The sequence below is a fragment of the Amblyomma maculatum genome, chromosome 1 (genome assembly GCF_055883805.1).
Source record: "Amblyomma maculatum isolate TAMU_Amacu chromosome 1, ASM5588380v1, whole genome shotgun sequence".
Lineage (NCBI taxonomy): Eukaryota > Metazoa > Arthropoda > Arachnida > Ixodida > Ixodidae > Amblyomma > Amblyomma maculatum.
The window spans coordinates 79,134,605-79,151,073 of record NC_139344.1 but is presented as its reverse complement, the minus strand read 5'-3'; the positions used below and the strand labels follow the sequence as shown (position 1 = coordinate 79,151,073).

At 44.0% G+C, this 16,469-nt stretch overlaps 1 protein-coding gene across 2 annotated transcripts in view; it reads left to right on the top strand.

Moving 5' to 3' along the window:
* LOC146202869 (ribosome biogenesis protein BMS1 homolog) overlaps positions 1-16,469 on the top strand; it is a 97,937-nt gene that overhangs the window by 24,076 nt on the left and 57,392 nt on the right. For both annotated transcript variants that reach the window (XM_084588405.1, XM_084588406.1), the window contains exons 6-11: positions 2,551-2,815; positions 10,951-11,150; positions 14,410-14,543; positions 14,654-14,786; positions 14,873-15,011; positions 15,676-15,777. In XM_084588405.1, the coding sequence (XP_084444531.1) occupies positions 2,551-2,815; positions 10,951-11,150; positions 14,410-14,543; positions 14,654-14,786; positions 14,873-15,011; positions 15,676-15,777 (973 nt within the window). The remainder of the gene's footprint in view (positions 1-2,550; positions 2,816-10,950; positions 11,151-14,409; positions 14,544-14,653; positions 14,787-14,872; positions 15,012-15,675; positions 15,778-16,469) is intronic.

Below are 16,469 nucleotides of genomic sequence, written 5' to 3'. Positions count from 1 at the left end.
GAGTAGGAGAAATGTCCGAAATATACAAATGTCAAGTTGCCAAATGGCATTCGAAAACCTTTTGTGTGAATAAAAATTCTATTGGGAAAACACCTGGACAATGGTCATCGCCTTCAATATGAAAACTGTGTGGCGATGTTGATTTTTTGTGCAAGATCAAAATGATTTAATTCATGCACACATTGAGTGTTTCCGCTGCGTAATGGTTATGGTTTCTTTGAATGTGTGACATGGTAGCGATGAAGCTTCTTTGCACATGGCCTTATGCATGGGGAGGGTTCACTCCACAAAACAGTGCGACATGACTGCGGAGCCCAGCTCGGAAGAACAGTAATGCCGCATGAATGGAAATGAGGGAAGTGCTCATCGGCTTCGGACTGGCCAGATGTCTTTTAGGAAAAAAAAAAAATCTGCAAGAAGACTTTGATTCTAAACAACATGATGCTATAGGCTCGGCTGGCTAGCTGAAGGCCAGTAGTCGCAGTCATCATGTGCTCCAAACCCCCTGCAAATAAAATTATATGACTGGCAGGTGTGTCGGCAAATCTACCTGCCCCTACTGGAGGGCCACGAGAAAGCTCATAGCTGGTATGTCAGAGGGGCTGGGGAAACAATGTGGAGTGAAATCTCGTTCATTCGACCCCCATTATTTCAAACTAGGAACATGGATTCAGCCTATGCGTATGTAAGTCTATGGCAGCATATGCTCGTTAATTCTGTCATGGGCACCTTTGTACTGCCATATCACACATCGCACATTGAGAGGAGCCATAACCATTATGCAGCCGAATCTTATGCAGAATCTGTCAATTTTATTAAACTTGTTGCATCATTGCAGCAGCGAATAACAGATGTATGCATTAAAAACCTTCCACACTGGTTAGTTCCCAATTTCTGCACCACATACAAATTTCAGTCATTAAAACAATCTGCCATCCCTTCTCAACAAATACCCTAAACAAGATTTTTCATTTAAAAAAGAACTGAAAAGATTCTTTTCTAATCTGTGCTAAAATGATGTGTCACCTTGGTGTTCTCAAACTTCTTTTGGTGCGCCTTGTCTAGGTAAGACAATAAGTTGTAAAGTTTGGTTCTGATATGCTCCTGTATTACAAGTTTTTTTTTTCTCGCTGTTTTATATGCATGTGCATTTGGTACTAATTACTCAGTCGTGCAAGGCGAATACCCAGTCTACTTGGTAACAGCGGAACAGCAAGTGCTCTTCCCTGTGTGGCACAGCATATCGCAGCAGGTGTTTAGGGCACGACACAAGCATATGCTTCGAATGCATGCAACTTGTTTCCTCTTTTCTTGTCTCCACGTGTTGCTCCTATTTTGCTCAAGATTAGACAACAGCTACTCTTTTTCCGTCTGTCATTCTTTCATGTTTCTGCTTTCCATGCACCATGCACCATGTTTCCTCGCCATGACCCCTCTAATGCTTTCCTTCACTCACATCGCTCCTTGATTCTGTCTTCGTTCAAGTTTGGTCACGCAACAGCAGCAGCACATTTCTCGCGGGGCGGTGAGCCGTGAAACGTAGAGGCACAGCTGGGACAGATGCTTTATAGCTTCCTGTGACATATGCCGAATGATTTGCAAGAGGTGGTATTTTCTCAGTGACAGAGTGTCTCGTCAAAGCAAAACGGAGGTACGATGTCATGGGCTGCCACATCAATGCACTAAACACTGTCAGCCTCACTGCTAGGTTTGTTTTCCAAACAAAAAGGTCCCATTCCGAGACACCTCACGTTCGGTGTGGCAACGAAAAGAGCAAAGGTATGAGTTAGCATACTGCATGGACTGCGACTGGGCATGTGCTGATAACAAGCACGTACGCAGTTCTGTGGGGGTGGTCGCAGTAATTTTTTGTGGTTGCCCTGTGCGTGGTGCGCTAAAGCTAATCTAAGCATTCTTTGAACTTAATGGGCTTCATTTCACTCATTGATTAATTAATAGGGTATTTTTGAAAGCGAAGCTACCCATTTTGCTTGAATTTTACCTAAAATAATGTTTTATTTACTTATTTTGCAACATCCCGAACTGACTCAGGCTATGAGAGACTCCATAGTGGAGGGCTCCGGAAATTTTGACCACCTGCGGTTCTTAAACGTGCACTGACATCGCACAGCACGCGGGTGCTTTGCTTTTCACCTCCATCGAAAAGCGGCCACCGCGGCCGGGATTCGATCCCGCATCTGTGGGTACAGTAGCCGAGCGCCCTAACCACTGCATCACCCTGGTGGGGCAAAAAAATGTTTTGGTTATAGAACGGTACCGCGGTCTGTGCTGTGCTCGAAACCAGTACTGCATAAAGCAAGCATTCTTCCACTTTTCTTTCCACTGAACTGCCGGCCAAAGCAACATAGGGGTTGGGAGTTTCATCAAGCTGCAGGTGCAATATTTTTTTTTCCCCTTCTCCTTAGCCATGTATTTGACTGAAAAATAAATCTTCAACCTTGAAATGATACAGAGCCTTGTCAGAATTCAGCAATGTGCTCTTGTGGGAGACTAGAAAACTTTTCTCTCTTTTGTTTTTATAACATGCAGGGAGCAAAATTGTTCTACCTGTCAGGCCTTATCAGAGGCGAATACCTGAAGAATGAGATCCACAACCTTGGAAGGTTCATCTCTGTCATGAAGTTCAGGCCTCTCCAGTGGCGTACATCCCACCCATACTTGCTTGTCGATCGCATGGAAGATGTCACGGATCCAGAACTTATACGCACATCTCCTAAGTGTGATCGGAACGTCTGCCTCTATGGCTATGCACGAGGAGCCAGCTTCAAGAGCAATAACAACATTCATATTCCAGGCAAGTACTATACATATTTCTGTGTTCTGTGGACAGTTGCATGAGGCCCTTTCTCTCCTGCTTTTATTCTCGAACTTCCCTGCCTAGGCAACATGGTTTTAGGAAGCTGGTTGTACATGCTTGGAAGTAAACTGTTCTCTCGTGTGCAATTTACTGGAGAGAATCCTGAACACACCAAATGCAACAAGCACATGGGTGCTTGTCGACACCAATTGACTTTCTTGCTCAGGTTTTTATCGTCTGGGACACCAGACACCAGATGGATGTATCGCCTGTTTTTTTATGCGGCTCTTTGAAGTGTTCAATATTTTGTTGGGCCATTCATGTACACCGAGGTTGCTTGCTGTCTCATCAGTTGGCTCATGTTCTCATCGTGTAGGAGGTGCATCAGTTACTGTTTCTGTGTTTGTGCTAATACAGTCGTCAACCGATATTTTGGACGCGCAATTTTCCGGACCTGCCTGAAAATCCGGACCTTGCCATGGCACCGCCAAGCACTCCATAGAGTCAATGTATAACGCCGACCGAAATTTCGGACGTTTCAAATCCTTCTCGTTCAATTTTCCGGACTTTTTCTTTCGTTTCGCAACTTAAAAGTTACTGAAAACGCAAACAACGCCAGTGCCATTTTGTTTGCTTTTCTGGCTGCTGCCATTTTGGTTTTTTGCAACCTCGAACCCATGTGTCATATTGTCAGCTGATCATGCGGTCGGAACCTCGCATACCTGGTATGGCCTCGATAGCAGGCACCGCTTGCTGCACCGTTCTGCCAGCATGGAGGAAGGAAAAACATGCCCGCCAGTGCCAGCTCTGCCGTGCTGCCGTCGTGCACAGTCGTCAGTCGCCGCTGTCGCCATTCACATGTTGTGTGTTGTGCTGTTTACACCGCCGCGTCGGGCACTAATGCCAGGCTTTATCCGGACACTCAAGCACCTCTATAGGTCATGTGTGCTTAGTTGCATGGTGTTATGCATGGACAGCAGCAAAACCTACAGCGTCGACTTGTCTGCACTCGGCATGCTTTCCGATGCATGGAAAGCGGTGACCGAGGAGCCACTGTGGAATTGCTTCCGCCATGCTGGTTTCGCGATCAGAGATGAAGTGCCGTCGTCATTCGATGATAGCGCCACTGAATCCCATCAGCCGCCTTCATCTGCTGACCTCATCGAGCACTTGTGCGCTGCAGGAGCCGTTCCCAAGGAAGTGGCGCTGGAGCAGTTTGCTAATGCTGACATCGAGATCAAGCTCTGCGCAGAACTCACCGACGACGAAATTGTTCACCAGGTGCTTGAAAGTGATGACTCGGGCTCCGACAATGAGGAGCCAGAGGCTGGGCTGCCAACTAGCAGTGAACTAACGCGAGCTCTGGTGGTGCTTTCGGCTGTGTACCAGCAAAAATGTCACGCTTGCCGACGTGCAAGCTCACTTACTTGTACGGCAACATAGTGCCCCGCAGAGGCATATTGACCGCTTTTTCAAGCCGCTCGCTAAATAAAGTGGCTATTTTTGCGTGAATTCGTTTTTTCAGACTGCCTGATTTTTCGGACGCTATCTTGGCCCCTTGAGGGTCTTAAAAATCAGTCGGCAACTGTACAACTTGAAGGGGTACTTGTGAAATTTTTTTCAGCCATTGGCAGGTGTCAAAGTATGCAGCAGCTTTAGATTTTGAATTCTATAATGCCACAGTGAAGCCCAATACTGTCAAAATTAACATCTATGTATGCTGGAACAGCGAAATATAAAACCTAATATCCAGAGTCATCGCTAGCCCCTAGAAAGAGTAAATCTCGGGCTGAAGACGCGCTCGCCAGTTTTGTTTGCTTCCGAATTGAACACACAAAAAATGGAAAAATTGCCATTTTTGTGGCAAGTTCATAAAAATAAGACATAAAAGGCACAATATCTACAGACACATTATTTACAAAGAAAATTTACATTTTGAAGATTGATGACCCAGGAACACTGTTTAAAAAATAAACTATCTGTACAGCGCCATACTTTAGCTGGATAAAAAAACTGCTGATGCAAACAACCTCATTTATCGAGCCATACAGTGAAGCAGTTCCTAGTTTTCTTGAGGCAGCAGACCAAAACTGCTGCAAACTGACTGTAAAGGCTTGGTTTGCATGTTGGACATGCGGCGAACCTTAGGAATGCATTTTTGTGGAATGAATACAAGCAAGATAAGATCTCGTGATTGAGATTGTCAGGTCGTGCCTATATGCAAAAAAAGAAATGCATATTCTCTAGCTTTTCCATCTTTATTTTGTCCCCGAAGTTTGAAAAAAGAATGCGAGCCATAAAACCAAGAACGTTAATTTTTCAGTGTGATAGCGTGCCTTGCAGTATAAAATGCTTATTTACAAAAATAGGTACAGGCCCGATTCCCAAAGGAAATATACCATGCTCCAGTAATAAATGGCCCTTGCTAGATTTTCTTTGGTTTACATTCATACTGTCTGATATTTCTCTCTCTTCATTGTTTTTTTTCTTCCTAAAAGTAAGGTTTCTTCCCTTTTTGAACAGCTCCAAAATTTGAATTTGTGCTTCAAAGTAGTTTTTTTTTTTTCTGTGAGCTGCTCCAAATTTGGATTTTAATGCTCCAAAAATTGGTACAAATTCTATTTCAGCTGTTGCACCCTTGTAATAATAATATACCCTAGGATAACTGATTGTCAGAAATGAATGGATCGCTGACTTTTGCTGAGTGATAATTGCAATAAAGCAGGTTTCTGCTCACAGCCTCATAGAAGCTGCTGGTAGTGCGGCACTGATTTATCTGCTGTATTTATATGTTAGCTCCACTGCTAGGCTTTACCGAAATTACCCCATCTTAAAATCTACAGATGCAATATCTAAGGGATCTATTTGTGCTGTCCACGCGCGTTGCAGCGACACGCTGCCGCATGCAATGCATTAGGGGACATGGTAACCAGCATAATATTGGCGAAGAGGGGTTGGAGGTGTCTTTCCGCATTGTACCTTGCCATGCCATGGTTATTAGTTATCCGCCGTGGACATAGTCTCGGACGGCTGGCGGGTTCGAGGGCAATTCGAGAGCACAGGGTGCCATTTACATTTAATGAACAATGTGAGGGAAATTCCTCAGATGCAGGGCCAAAGGAAGAGCTTTAAGCATACACATAGTTTTGAAGACCTCTCAAAGCTCACGTGTACGCTTCACAGTCATCATTTATAGGACAGCTGGCGAGTTCCAGTGGACGTGGCAATTCGAGGGCGCAGAATGCCATTTAATGAACATTGCGAGTGAAATTCCTTAGATGCAGTGCCAAATGAGGAGCTTTAAATTTACACATAGTTTTGAAGACCTCTCAAAGCTCATGTGTACGCTTCACAATCATCACTTATAGTACAGCTGGTGAATTCCGGTGGAAGCGGCAATTCAAAGGTTCAGGATGCCATTTAATGAACATTGCGAGTGGAATTCCTCAGATGCAGTGCCAAATGAACAGCTTTAAGCGTACATATAGTATTGAAGACCTCTCAAAGCTCATGTGTACGCTTCACAATCATTTATAGAACGGCTAGCAGGCCAGTGGAAGCGGCAATTCAAAGGCACAGGATGCCATTTAATGAACAGTGCGAGTGAAATTCGTCAAATGCAGGGCCAAATGAAAAGCTGTAAAGCATACACATAGTTTTGAAGACCTCTCAGAGCTCACGTGTACACTTCACAATCATCATTTATAGTACAGCTGGTGAGTTCCGGTGGAAGCGGCAATTCAAAGGTTCAGGATGCCATTTAATGAACATTGCGAGTGAAATTCCTTAGATGCAGTGCCAAATGAGGAGCTTTAAATTTACACATAGTTTTGAAGACCTCTCAAAGCTCATGTGTACGCTTCACAATCATCACTTATAGTACAGCTGGTGAATTCCGGTGGAAGCGGCAATTCAAAGGTTCAGGATGCCATTTAATGAACATTGCGAGTGGAATTCCTCAGATGCAGTGCCAAATGAACAGCTTTAAGCGTACATATAGTATTGAAGACCTCTCAAAGCTCATGTGTACGCTTCACAATCATTTATAGAACGGCTAGCAGGCCAGTGGAAGCGGCAATTCAAAGGCACAGGATGCCATTTAATGAACAGTGCGAGTGAAATTCGTCAAATGCAGGGCCAAATGAAAAGCTGTAAAGCATACACATAGTTTTGAAGACCTCTCAGAGCTCACGTGTACACTTCACAATCATCATTTATAGTACAGCTGGTGAGTTCCGGTGGAAGCGGCAATTCAAAGGTTCAGGATGCCATTTAATGAACATTGCGAGTGAAATTCCTTAGATGCAGTGCCAAATGAGGAGCTTTAAATTTACACATAGTTTTGAAGACCTCTCAAAGCTCATGTGTACGCTTCACAATCATCACTTATAGTACAGCTGGTGAATTCCGGTGGAAGCGGCAATTCAAAGGTTCAGGATGCCATTTAATGAACATTGCGAGTGGAATTCCTCAGATGCAGTGCCAAATGAACAGCTTTAAGCGTACATATAGTATTGAAGACCTCTCAAAGCTCATGTGTACGCTTCACAATCATTTATAGAACGGCTAGCAGGCCAGTGGAAGCGGCAATTCAAAGGCACAGGATGCCATTTAATGAACAGTGCGAGTGAAATTCGTCAAATGCAGGGCCAAATGAAAAGCTGTAAAGCATACACATAGTTTTGAAGACCTCTCAGAGCTCACGTGTACACTTCACAATCATCATTTATAGTACAGCTGGTGAGTTCCGGTGGAAGCGGCAATTCAAAGGTTCAGGATGCCATTTAATGAACATTGCGAGTGAAATTCCTTAGATGCAGTGCCAAATGAGGAGCTTTAAATTTACACATAGTTTTGAAGACCTCTCAAAGCTCATGTGTACGCTTCACAATCATCACTTATAGTACAGCTGGTGAATTCCGGTGGAAGCGGCAATTCAAAGGTTCAGGATGCCATTTAATGAACATTGCGAGTGGAATTCCTCAGATGCAGTGCCAAATGAACAGCTTTAAGCGTACATATAGTATTGAAGACCTCTCAAAGCTCATGTGTACGCTTCACAATCATTTATAGAACGGCTAGCAGGCCAGTGGAAGCGGCAATTCAAAGGCACAGGATGCCATTTAATGAACAGTGCGAGTGAAATTCGTCAAATGCAGGGCCATATGAAAAGCTGTAAAGCATACACATAGTTTTGAAGACCTCTCAAAGCTCACGTGTACGCTTCACAATCATTTATAGTACAGCTGGTGAGTTCCGGTGGAAGCGGCAATTCAAGGGCACAGGATGCCATTTAATGAACAATGCGAGTGAAATTCGTCAAATGCAGGGCCAAATGAAAAGCTGTAAAGCATACACATAGTTTTGAAGACCTCTCAAAGCTCATGTGTATGCTTCACAATCATTTATAGGACGGCTGGTGGGTTCCGGTGGACGCGGCAATTCGAGGGCGCAGGATGCCATTTAATGAACATTGCCAGTGGAATTCCTCAGATGCAGTGCCAAATGAACAGCTTTAAAGCGTACGCATAGTTTTGAAGACCTCTCAAAGCTCATTTGTACGCTTCACAATCATTTATAGGACGGCTAGCAGGCTCCGGTGGACGCGGCAATTCAAGGGCACAGGATGCCATTTAATGAACAGTGCGAGTGGAATTCCCCAAATGCAGTGCCAAATGAAGGGCTTTAAAGCGTACACATAGTTTGGAAGACCTCTCAAAGCTCACGTGTATGCTTCACAATCATCATTTATAGTACAGCTGGTGAGTTCCGTGGACGCAGCAATTTGAGGGCGCAGGGTGCCATTTAATGAACATTGCAGGTGAAATTCCTTAGATACAGTGCCAAATGAAGAGCTTTAAAGTGTACACACAGTTTTGAAGACCTCTCAAAGCTCACGTGTACACTTCATAATATACCAAAGTCCACACATTTGCGTCGTTCCGAAGTGTGAGCAGCTATGTGTTGTGCAGTCTTTAGCTGCTCATGATAACTCTGTTCATTTCTTTCACATCCAAGAAACCCATTTCCTCTGTCCACATGCGTTGCGGCGACACGCTGCCGCATACAGTGCATTGGTGATCAATGTAACCGACGTAACATATTCGGAGAGGAATTTGAGGTGGCTCTCTCACATTGCACCTTGCTGCCATAGTTTTATCGCCAATGGCAATGAGGAAGGCCAGTGTCAAAAGATAAACCCACCGTGTTGCTACTGAGGCGTAGCATCTTGGCGCGCTGCCGAGGGTGGCTCTGTGCACTGCGACGACGGTGGCACGAAACGAAGGGACGTGCTAATGGCTAACGCTTTTCTTTTTTCTTAAATTCTCAGTGACAAAAATGGAGGGTGGGTTCATTACCCAAGTAAATGCAGTATGCCTTTCATCATTGTATATAGGTCCGTTCGTTTCACCTGCACCACGTGAACTGGTTCACGTGGTGCTGCACTTCACCATTCGTTTCAGCGATGCAAGATGGCGCTCTCTGCACCAGGCCGTTTGTTTCAAAAAGTGCAGACATTGTGCAGGTCAAGTTCACGAAAGGTTCAGCAAAACTGTGCACCTCCTCAGCGGTCAGTGCCGAAATGGTGCAGCTGCAGCCGCCGCATGAAAGCAGACTACAGCTTGTGCGACAATGGCTTGCATGTTGTGATAAACAGTGAAGTGTCCCTTATTTCGCTCGTCAACGAGAATGATGTTTGTGTTTGCAAAAGAAACGACGACGCATACTTTAAACCATGTCTACCAAGTAAGCACGTGCATGCATTATGGTTCATGCTGACTTCAATCGTGATCGAAGTTAGTTTGTGCTTCGTGCCAGCTGCCGCATAATGCGCATACACATAAATTGATCAAGGCTGGTTCGTGTCAACACTTCATTGCGATGTGCTGTTTGAAAATTGATCTTATTCGGCAGGTTGGTGCCGGTTGATGTGAGTGGCAATATAATTCACAGATAGCCGACCACATGCAGGCGGCTTTTGTACATATATGCATCACATATTCATGAATGAATGCTCTTGCCTGTGTATATGCCGCTCGATCAACGGCGCTAATCATCCCAAACATGAAGATTTTCAAGTATACCACATCGCATTAAGTACGTCTTGTGCAAATGCATATAGTATATGCACCTTTTGCGGGAGCCGGCTATCGAAGCGCACATGGTCATGATTGGAATATATAATCGGCATACATCACACCGCATGCTTCAGTCTACTTCTTGAATATGCGTAACTAATACCTTGGCGAACTCTATCGTGTTCTCGTTGACAAGTGTGTTTATTACAAAGCACCGGCCAAAAGCATCGCGACTGGATAATGTCAAAACTTCGTTGTCATGTGCTATTTGAAAATTCATCAAGTTAACCGGAAAATTGGCGTCAGCTGACGCGATGTTGCACACAGCCGGCCGCAGCTTGTTGGCGATGCCAGGGCTAGCAGAAGGCCCGGCCTGCACTCTACCATTTGTTTGTAGGTAGCTGGTGCTGATGCTGCATCTGAACTGCTGGAATTGGTGCTGCACGCTTGCGGCACCGCCGCAGAACTTTACGGAACTGGTGTAAAGTGTGCAGCTGAATCGAACAGACTTTATATTTGCATTGCTGATTCTGCCACCAGACCGAACGAGGACTAGTTTAGTTGCCATTTTCAACTTTTTTCTTGATTCTACCATGAAACTGTGGTGTTCATGGAAGTCAATACAATGTAATTATTTAACTAAATTCAGAATTAGGAGCAAGCAAACTTTGCAACTGAAAAATAACTGCAAAAGTAAATTCAGAGTAAATTTGGAAATAAATTTAATCTCTAAGAAGGCGGTTTGTTAAATTGTACTTGCTGTAAAAAACCTACATGAAGGCTTCAAGGATTCGAAAGCTCAAGATGGCAGTATCCGTAAGCATATTTCCCTACGTACAATTGTTTTGTTGACTTGTGTTGGAACAACTTCATGAGCACAGTTTAATTGATACATGAAACATATCTATTACTGGTGTTGAAAATGTTACTCTTATGAATTATAAATTGACTTCTATGCCTTTTCTGCATGTTGGGTGCATGCAGGTGCATAGTGAAGAGTCGTAGTATGTGATGTAGCCCAAATACAACTAGACTTCTGCTGTTTGCAAACAGGGTGTGGAGACTTCACCATCCATGAGATTGGTCTGCTTCCTGATCCGTGCCCACTCCCTGATAAAGAGAAGCGGCGGTCTCTCAGTGAAAAAGAGCGCTTGCTGTATGCTCCAATGGCTGGTGTTGGAGGTGTTGTTTTCGACAAGGATGCTGTTTACATTGATTTGCGTGGAAGCCATTCTCACAAGGAAGGACGAGGGGTGAGTTACTCTTAGGAATGGAGCATTATAAACAGTTTTTTTCTGCTTGATAGTCTATCAAGGCTGCAAAGTGTTGTTGTACAAGAGCATTGTGCAAATTGGTGTGGTTAGGCCAGCATGTTTTTGTTTTTTCTCTTCACTGGACTAGTTTTGCTTATTTTTAAGGGGTATATGTGAGTAGTACTGTCAAACCTGGATGTATTGAATTATTGCATATACCAAAATCCCATACATGTGTATAGCATTGTTGTTCCTGTTTATCGAAGTCCTGTTCAGTAGAATTTTCTATATGTCGAACTGCATGGCAGGGGCACTTTACCAAACTATTTTGCTATTCCCTTTAAGTTCAGTATATCTGGCTTTGACTATATTTGTTTACAGTGTTTGTTTGCAGTGATATTTGTTTATTGCAAATGTCTTCTAGAAGCGATGTTGCCACAGTTGGTTTTTTGCTGGTGGTTTGAAACTGAAATGGGGCCACGACTTTAGTTAGCAATTTTCTCTATTGTGCAGCCTCATTTCATGGGAAGAAAGACATCGGTAATGTTTCTGGGGAAGGATCTGCTGCTTTGCTTAGTTTGAGGTTTTCATCTGTTGTCCCTTTAAGAGGACAAATGCAGTAGAATCTCATTGATCTTTGATACACTCCCTGCTCACATACACGAAATTGTGGGCAGTAAATAAATGTCTTGTAGACTTGCGTTTTTTTTTTCTGGTTAACATGTTTCCTGGTGACAGTTTCTTAGCTGCTGCATTTAGATATTTCAACAAATTATTATTGTACATGTTTAACAATCATCTACATGTGCTAACAGGCGAGCGAGCCGAACCTGCAACAGCACCTGCCAATCATTGGCTTCTCTGCACTGCTAGGATGCAAGGGGGAGGAGCAAAAAAAAAAAGAAAAGGAACATGAGAGGGTCGCGTTGTGGAGACATGGCATGAAGAGTATAAATGCAGCAGCATCTTCCCTGTGCCTACCGGCATGGGGGCAAAATATCTGAGCACTTAAGTTGTATGCTTACTGTACGATTGGCTACACAATGTGACTCACAGTGCACTGACATGTGCAGAACTCTGACGAAAACAAGATCATTTGTCAGGTATCCGCTGCCCCGCCAAACAGTGCACATGGCACACTATGTGCTCTACTGTTGTCGCACATGGATCTTGTACATACAGGCAGTCACTGTGCTTTCAGCCACCTACAGTGACCGCATGAAAGATTCAGGCTGACCTGCTTGCATGCAAGCTGGGCAGCATGTAACAACATATTCACGGTTTCTTTAAGGCAGTCGCCAAGCCCAAATAAGTATGATAAAAATGAGGTATTTTTTTGGACTCCTGTTTATTTTGACCTTTTGGTGGACCCTAGGAGGTCCGAGTAAGCTGTCGGCTACTGTAGTAAGTTGAACCCGGATATATCGAACTCGAAGGGGATCGCGAAATAGTTTGATATATCAATAATTTGATATACAGAAATCGGCTTGTGACGGCACTTACGATGCGAAAAAAACGACACCATATTTGTCGCGTAATCAACCCACTCGCATAATGAACCCACCCTTCACTTTTGCACCCGAGAATTAAAAAAAAAAGCGTTAAGGCCAGCTCGCTTACATGCAAGTGATTGAGCGATCTCAGCGGCGAGCGGCAGCGACAGATTGAAAGATTTTAAACTTGTAGGAACTGCGTCCCTCTCGCCACTCAAGCCACCACGGCAGCTCAAAACGAGGTTTTTGTGTCACCGCGGCAGAAATCGCGAGCGTTTTTTCTTGCATGTCGATGGCGCGCATCACTCCGTTTCGGTCGTCTCATCCACAGCTCATTTCTTGACAGCGTGCCAAGATGCTGCGCAGCGATAACGTCGGGACGTGTTTATCTTTTGATTGCAAACTTGGCAGAGTGCCCGCGATGGCTTGATTGCACATGCCTGGTTCAATTTATCGTGCCGCACTTGGGATGGGTGTCATGATCGCAGCAGCTGACCGCGTGCTTTCGTTGATTCATACATGCAAGGATAAACGACTCCCGCCAAAAAAAAAAAAAAACAAGCAAAAAAAGCCTGTTGCTTCTTAACGTCTGCAACGTCTTAATATCTTACGCTACGCCGCGCGTACAGCACAACAATAAGAATGAATGACTCTCGCAAAAAAAAAAGAGAGAGAGATCTGCCGCTTCTTGACGTCCGCAGGCGCCATAGCCACGTCAGCCGCCTCGCGCAGAGGGTTCGCAACACACGCTGGAGAAAGCGTCCGACGTCTGTCTGAAAACTGGCTGAGCTGGCTTGGTGCATGCATAGCGCGTGCTGAAGGAGAGAGATAGCTCGGCAAAAGAATGGGCACACCCACGCACATGGCTTGCAAGCGTCATGTGCTGGCGCGTGGGAAACAATAACTGCAGATGCGCGCGCCTTTGGGGAATGGGCACGGCGCTGCCCAGACCAGTCGTCGCCGAACTGTCCTCTCTCATTCCTTCCGCGCGTGGCTTGAAAATGTCACGCGGCAAACGGCCGAGGGTGATGCTATCATCTTTGGGGAAGGCACACTTTCCAGTGCGTGGGGCGGAGTTCGATATATCAAACGGCCGGTGAAATTGAGTTCGCTGTATGACGCGGTTTTCCTATACTTTTACATGGGATTTTCAAGGGGATGTTTCGTGAGTTCGATATAACCAAAATTCGATATAACCGGGTTCGACTGTAGTATGAAAAATGGGCTTCCTAGTTGCAAATAACCGCAGCACAACGCTATGTGCACCAAGTTTATGGTGGCCATTTGCACCAACTTTATCGCCATTTTGTTTAAAAATATGGTATAGAGGTCACTCTTCACATGGTGGTCCACAGTAGAGCCTGCATCACCCTTGTGTGGAGTGCTTAGTGTGCTCCACATAACAAATTGAAATTACAAAGACCCTGTGATATGCAGGCAAAGTGCTTTATGCCTACCTTGATTGCAGGTCTGTGTGGCTCTACTTTCATGAAAGTATTGTCTCTTCAAGTTAGATGCTGCGATGAAGTATGAATTTTGGGGCAGAAAAGCGAGCCGCCTGTGCACTTTGTAAAGGGTGATGGAAACTGTATGAGCCTGCATAATGCTAACCTGCACAGAAGATCTTTTCAGCTATCACTTCCATTTACTCAAACATTTGTCCCCACTTTTAGTTGCAGCTGCTAGCTTTGCTATTGGAGGCAGTAAGCGGAAATGAGGTCGATTAATGAAGTTTATTCCCCTTTTATTTCGTTTTGTATTGACAGGAAGATGGGAAACAAGTTGACGAAATGCTACAGTCAATGATGAAAACAAAGGAGACAATGGATGCCAAGATGCAGACCAGCAAGTTTGCTTTGTTCTCTAATGGCCAGACCCTTTCTGCTGATGACGTTGAAAAGTGAGAACGTTTTTTGCATTGTTCCAGAATGTATCTCCATTATATTCTTGCTTTGTTTGATGTATACTGTTGTATTGCTATTTGTGCTTGCTTTATTATTTGGAACCCAGTACTCTGCACGAACATGAATCATGGCCTCGAAGACCAGCACTTTCACGTATGTCTGAAGAGGGGGATAACACCAGTGTGTCGGAAGATGAGTCTGACAGTGAAGGAAGTGATATGGAAGACTCTGAAGAGGAGGTAAGAGCTGTCAGTCATCACTGTGGTAGACGCTTCAGCGTTATTTTAGGATATTGTTTTGAAATGTAAATGTTTTTTTCATGCAGGATGAAAATGAAATAATGCCAAGCAAACGAAGAGTGTCTTTTGCTGAAGAGTTAGGGTCAGATGATGAAAGTGCAGCTGACTCGAGTTCTGAGAATGAAGACCAGGAAGATGCAAGCAGTGATGATGATAACGATGACAGTAAGCATTTTTTGCAGCTTGCTTAATCTCAATTAGGATGAACAAGCACTTGTTTAGATCGGGAAAGATAGATGTACACATGAGGTAAATTGGGCTGTAGTGAACCTCCATGTGGCAAGTTCCTCAATATTACGAAAGTTGTCAAATCCCCAATGCCGTCCTCATTGTTTGTGAGAACTCTGTTCACCACTTTTGGCATCATGGAAAAAGTAGGCGATTGTGAGGGGTCTTGGAGAAAAAATTTTATATATAAATCATCCCGCTATAACATGTAGTGAAATATAGCTGTTCATATGACCTTTCACCAACTTTAATAATATTTCACTTAAACATGGTACAACCCCACCTTGGTGGCTCAGGGGTTAGGATGCTCGACTTCTGAAAAAGGCTGCAAATGTTGATTTACACGGTATTCTTTAGCTGGCACCGCCACTTGTATCTTTTTGATAGTAGCTGTATGACCACGTGTGTGTCCTTAATTTAATTTTTTCAGGCCTTTTATGCTTTGTTGCCAACTATTGTCATTTGTTTGAGAAGTCCGACAGTGGTTCACTTTTGTTTAATGTAAATGAGGCCCTGTAGTAAAGACACCTGCAAGTGTAAAACATGGCATGGAGGTCTAATCAAGTGTACTGGTGTGTATTCTGTGTTAACTAACTTGCAGGCAGGTACAGATGGAAAGAAAACATGAAGGAGAAGGCAGCACAGGCCTTTCATGCCAGATCCCAGAAGCAACGGAATCTCCAGTTTCTTATTTATGGGAATGGTGAGGCCATATTGCAATCTGCTGCTTTCACAAGTGCATGCTGAAACTTTTTTCATGACCAGAAATTGCCTTTTTCCGGTGCCTTCACGGTATGCACAGATTTGGCGACTGTGGATAGTTTTCTGCCATGTTCATTTTTCAATTTTTTATTTGAAACTAGTGTGTAGTATTTGCAAGTGCAGTTAACAAACCTTCACTTACTTGGCATGGTACAAAAAAAAAGTGTTATACAGTAAAGCCTTGTTGATACGTTTTTTAAAAATTCAGGGGAAAAAAACATATCTGGGGAAACATATGATCCGAACCACCTGATTTTGAAAATTTTAACTGCTGAATGAGGTATAAAGGCATTGAAAATTGACTTTCACTGCATAAAAGTGTAGATTAGCATTTATAGGCATCCATTATGCACAGCTCCTTTTATCTCTTGCAGAATTCAGTTCATATTTGCGTTGTCTTAAGCATGGAAAAGATTCCGGTTCATAGAGGGCAAAAACGAGCCGCCATCGCTTCTTAATTGGTTCTGAATGCTTCGCCCTCTTACAACAGTGACAGGTGAAGAAGCCGTCGCGATCACTTATAGCCGCCGTGTTTTTACTCATGGTGCGTCCCCCAGACACGGCCCGCTCGTTTGCAAGTGAATAGTTGTAATTATCAAATAGTTCACCCCTATGTCCCTAAGGCACCGCAAA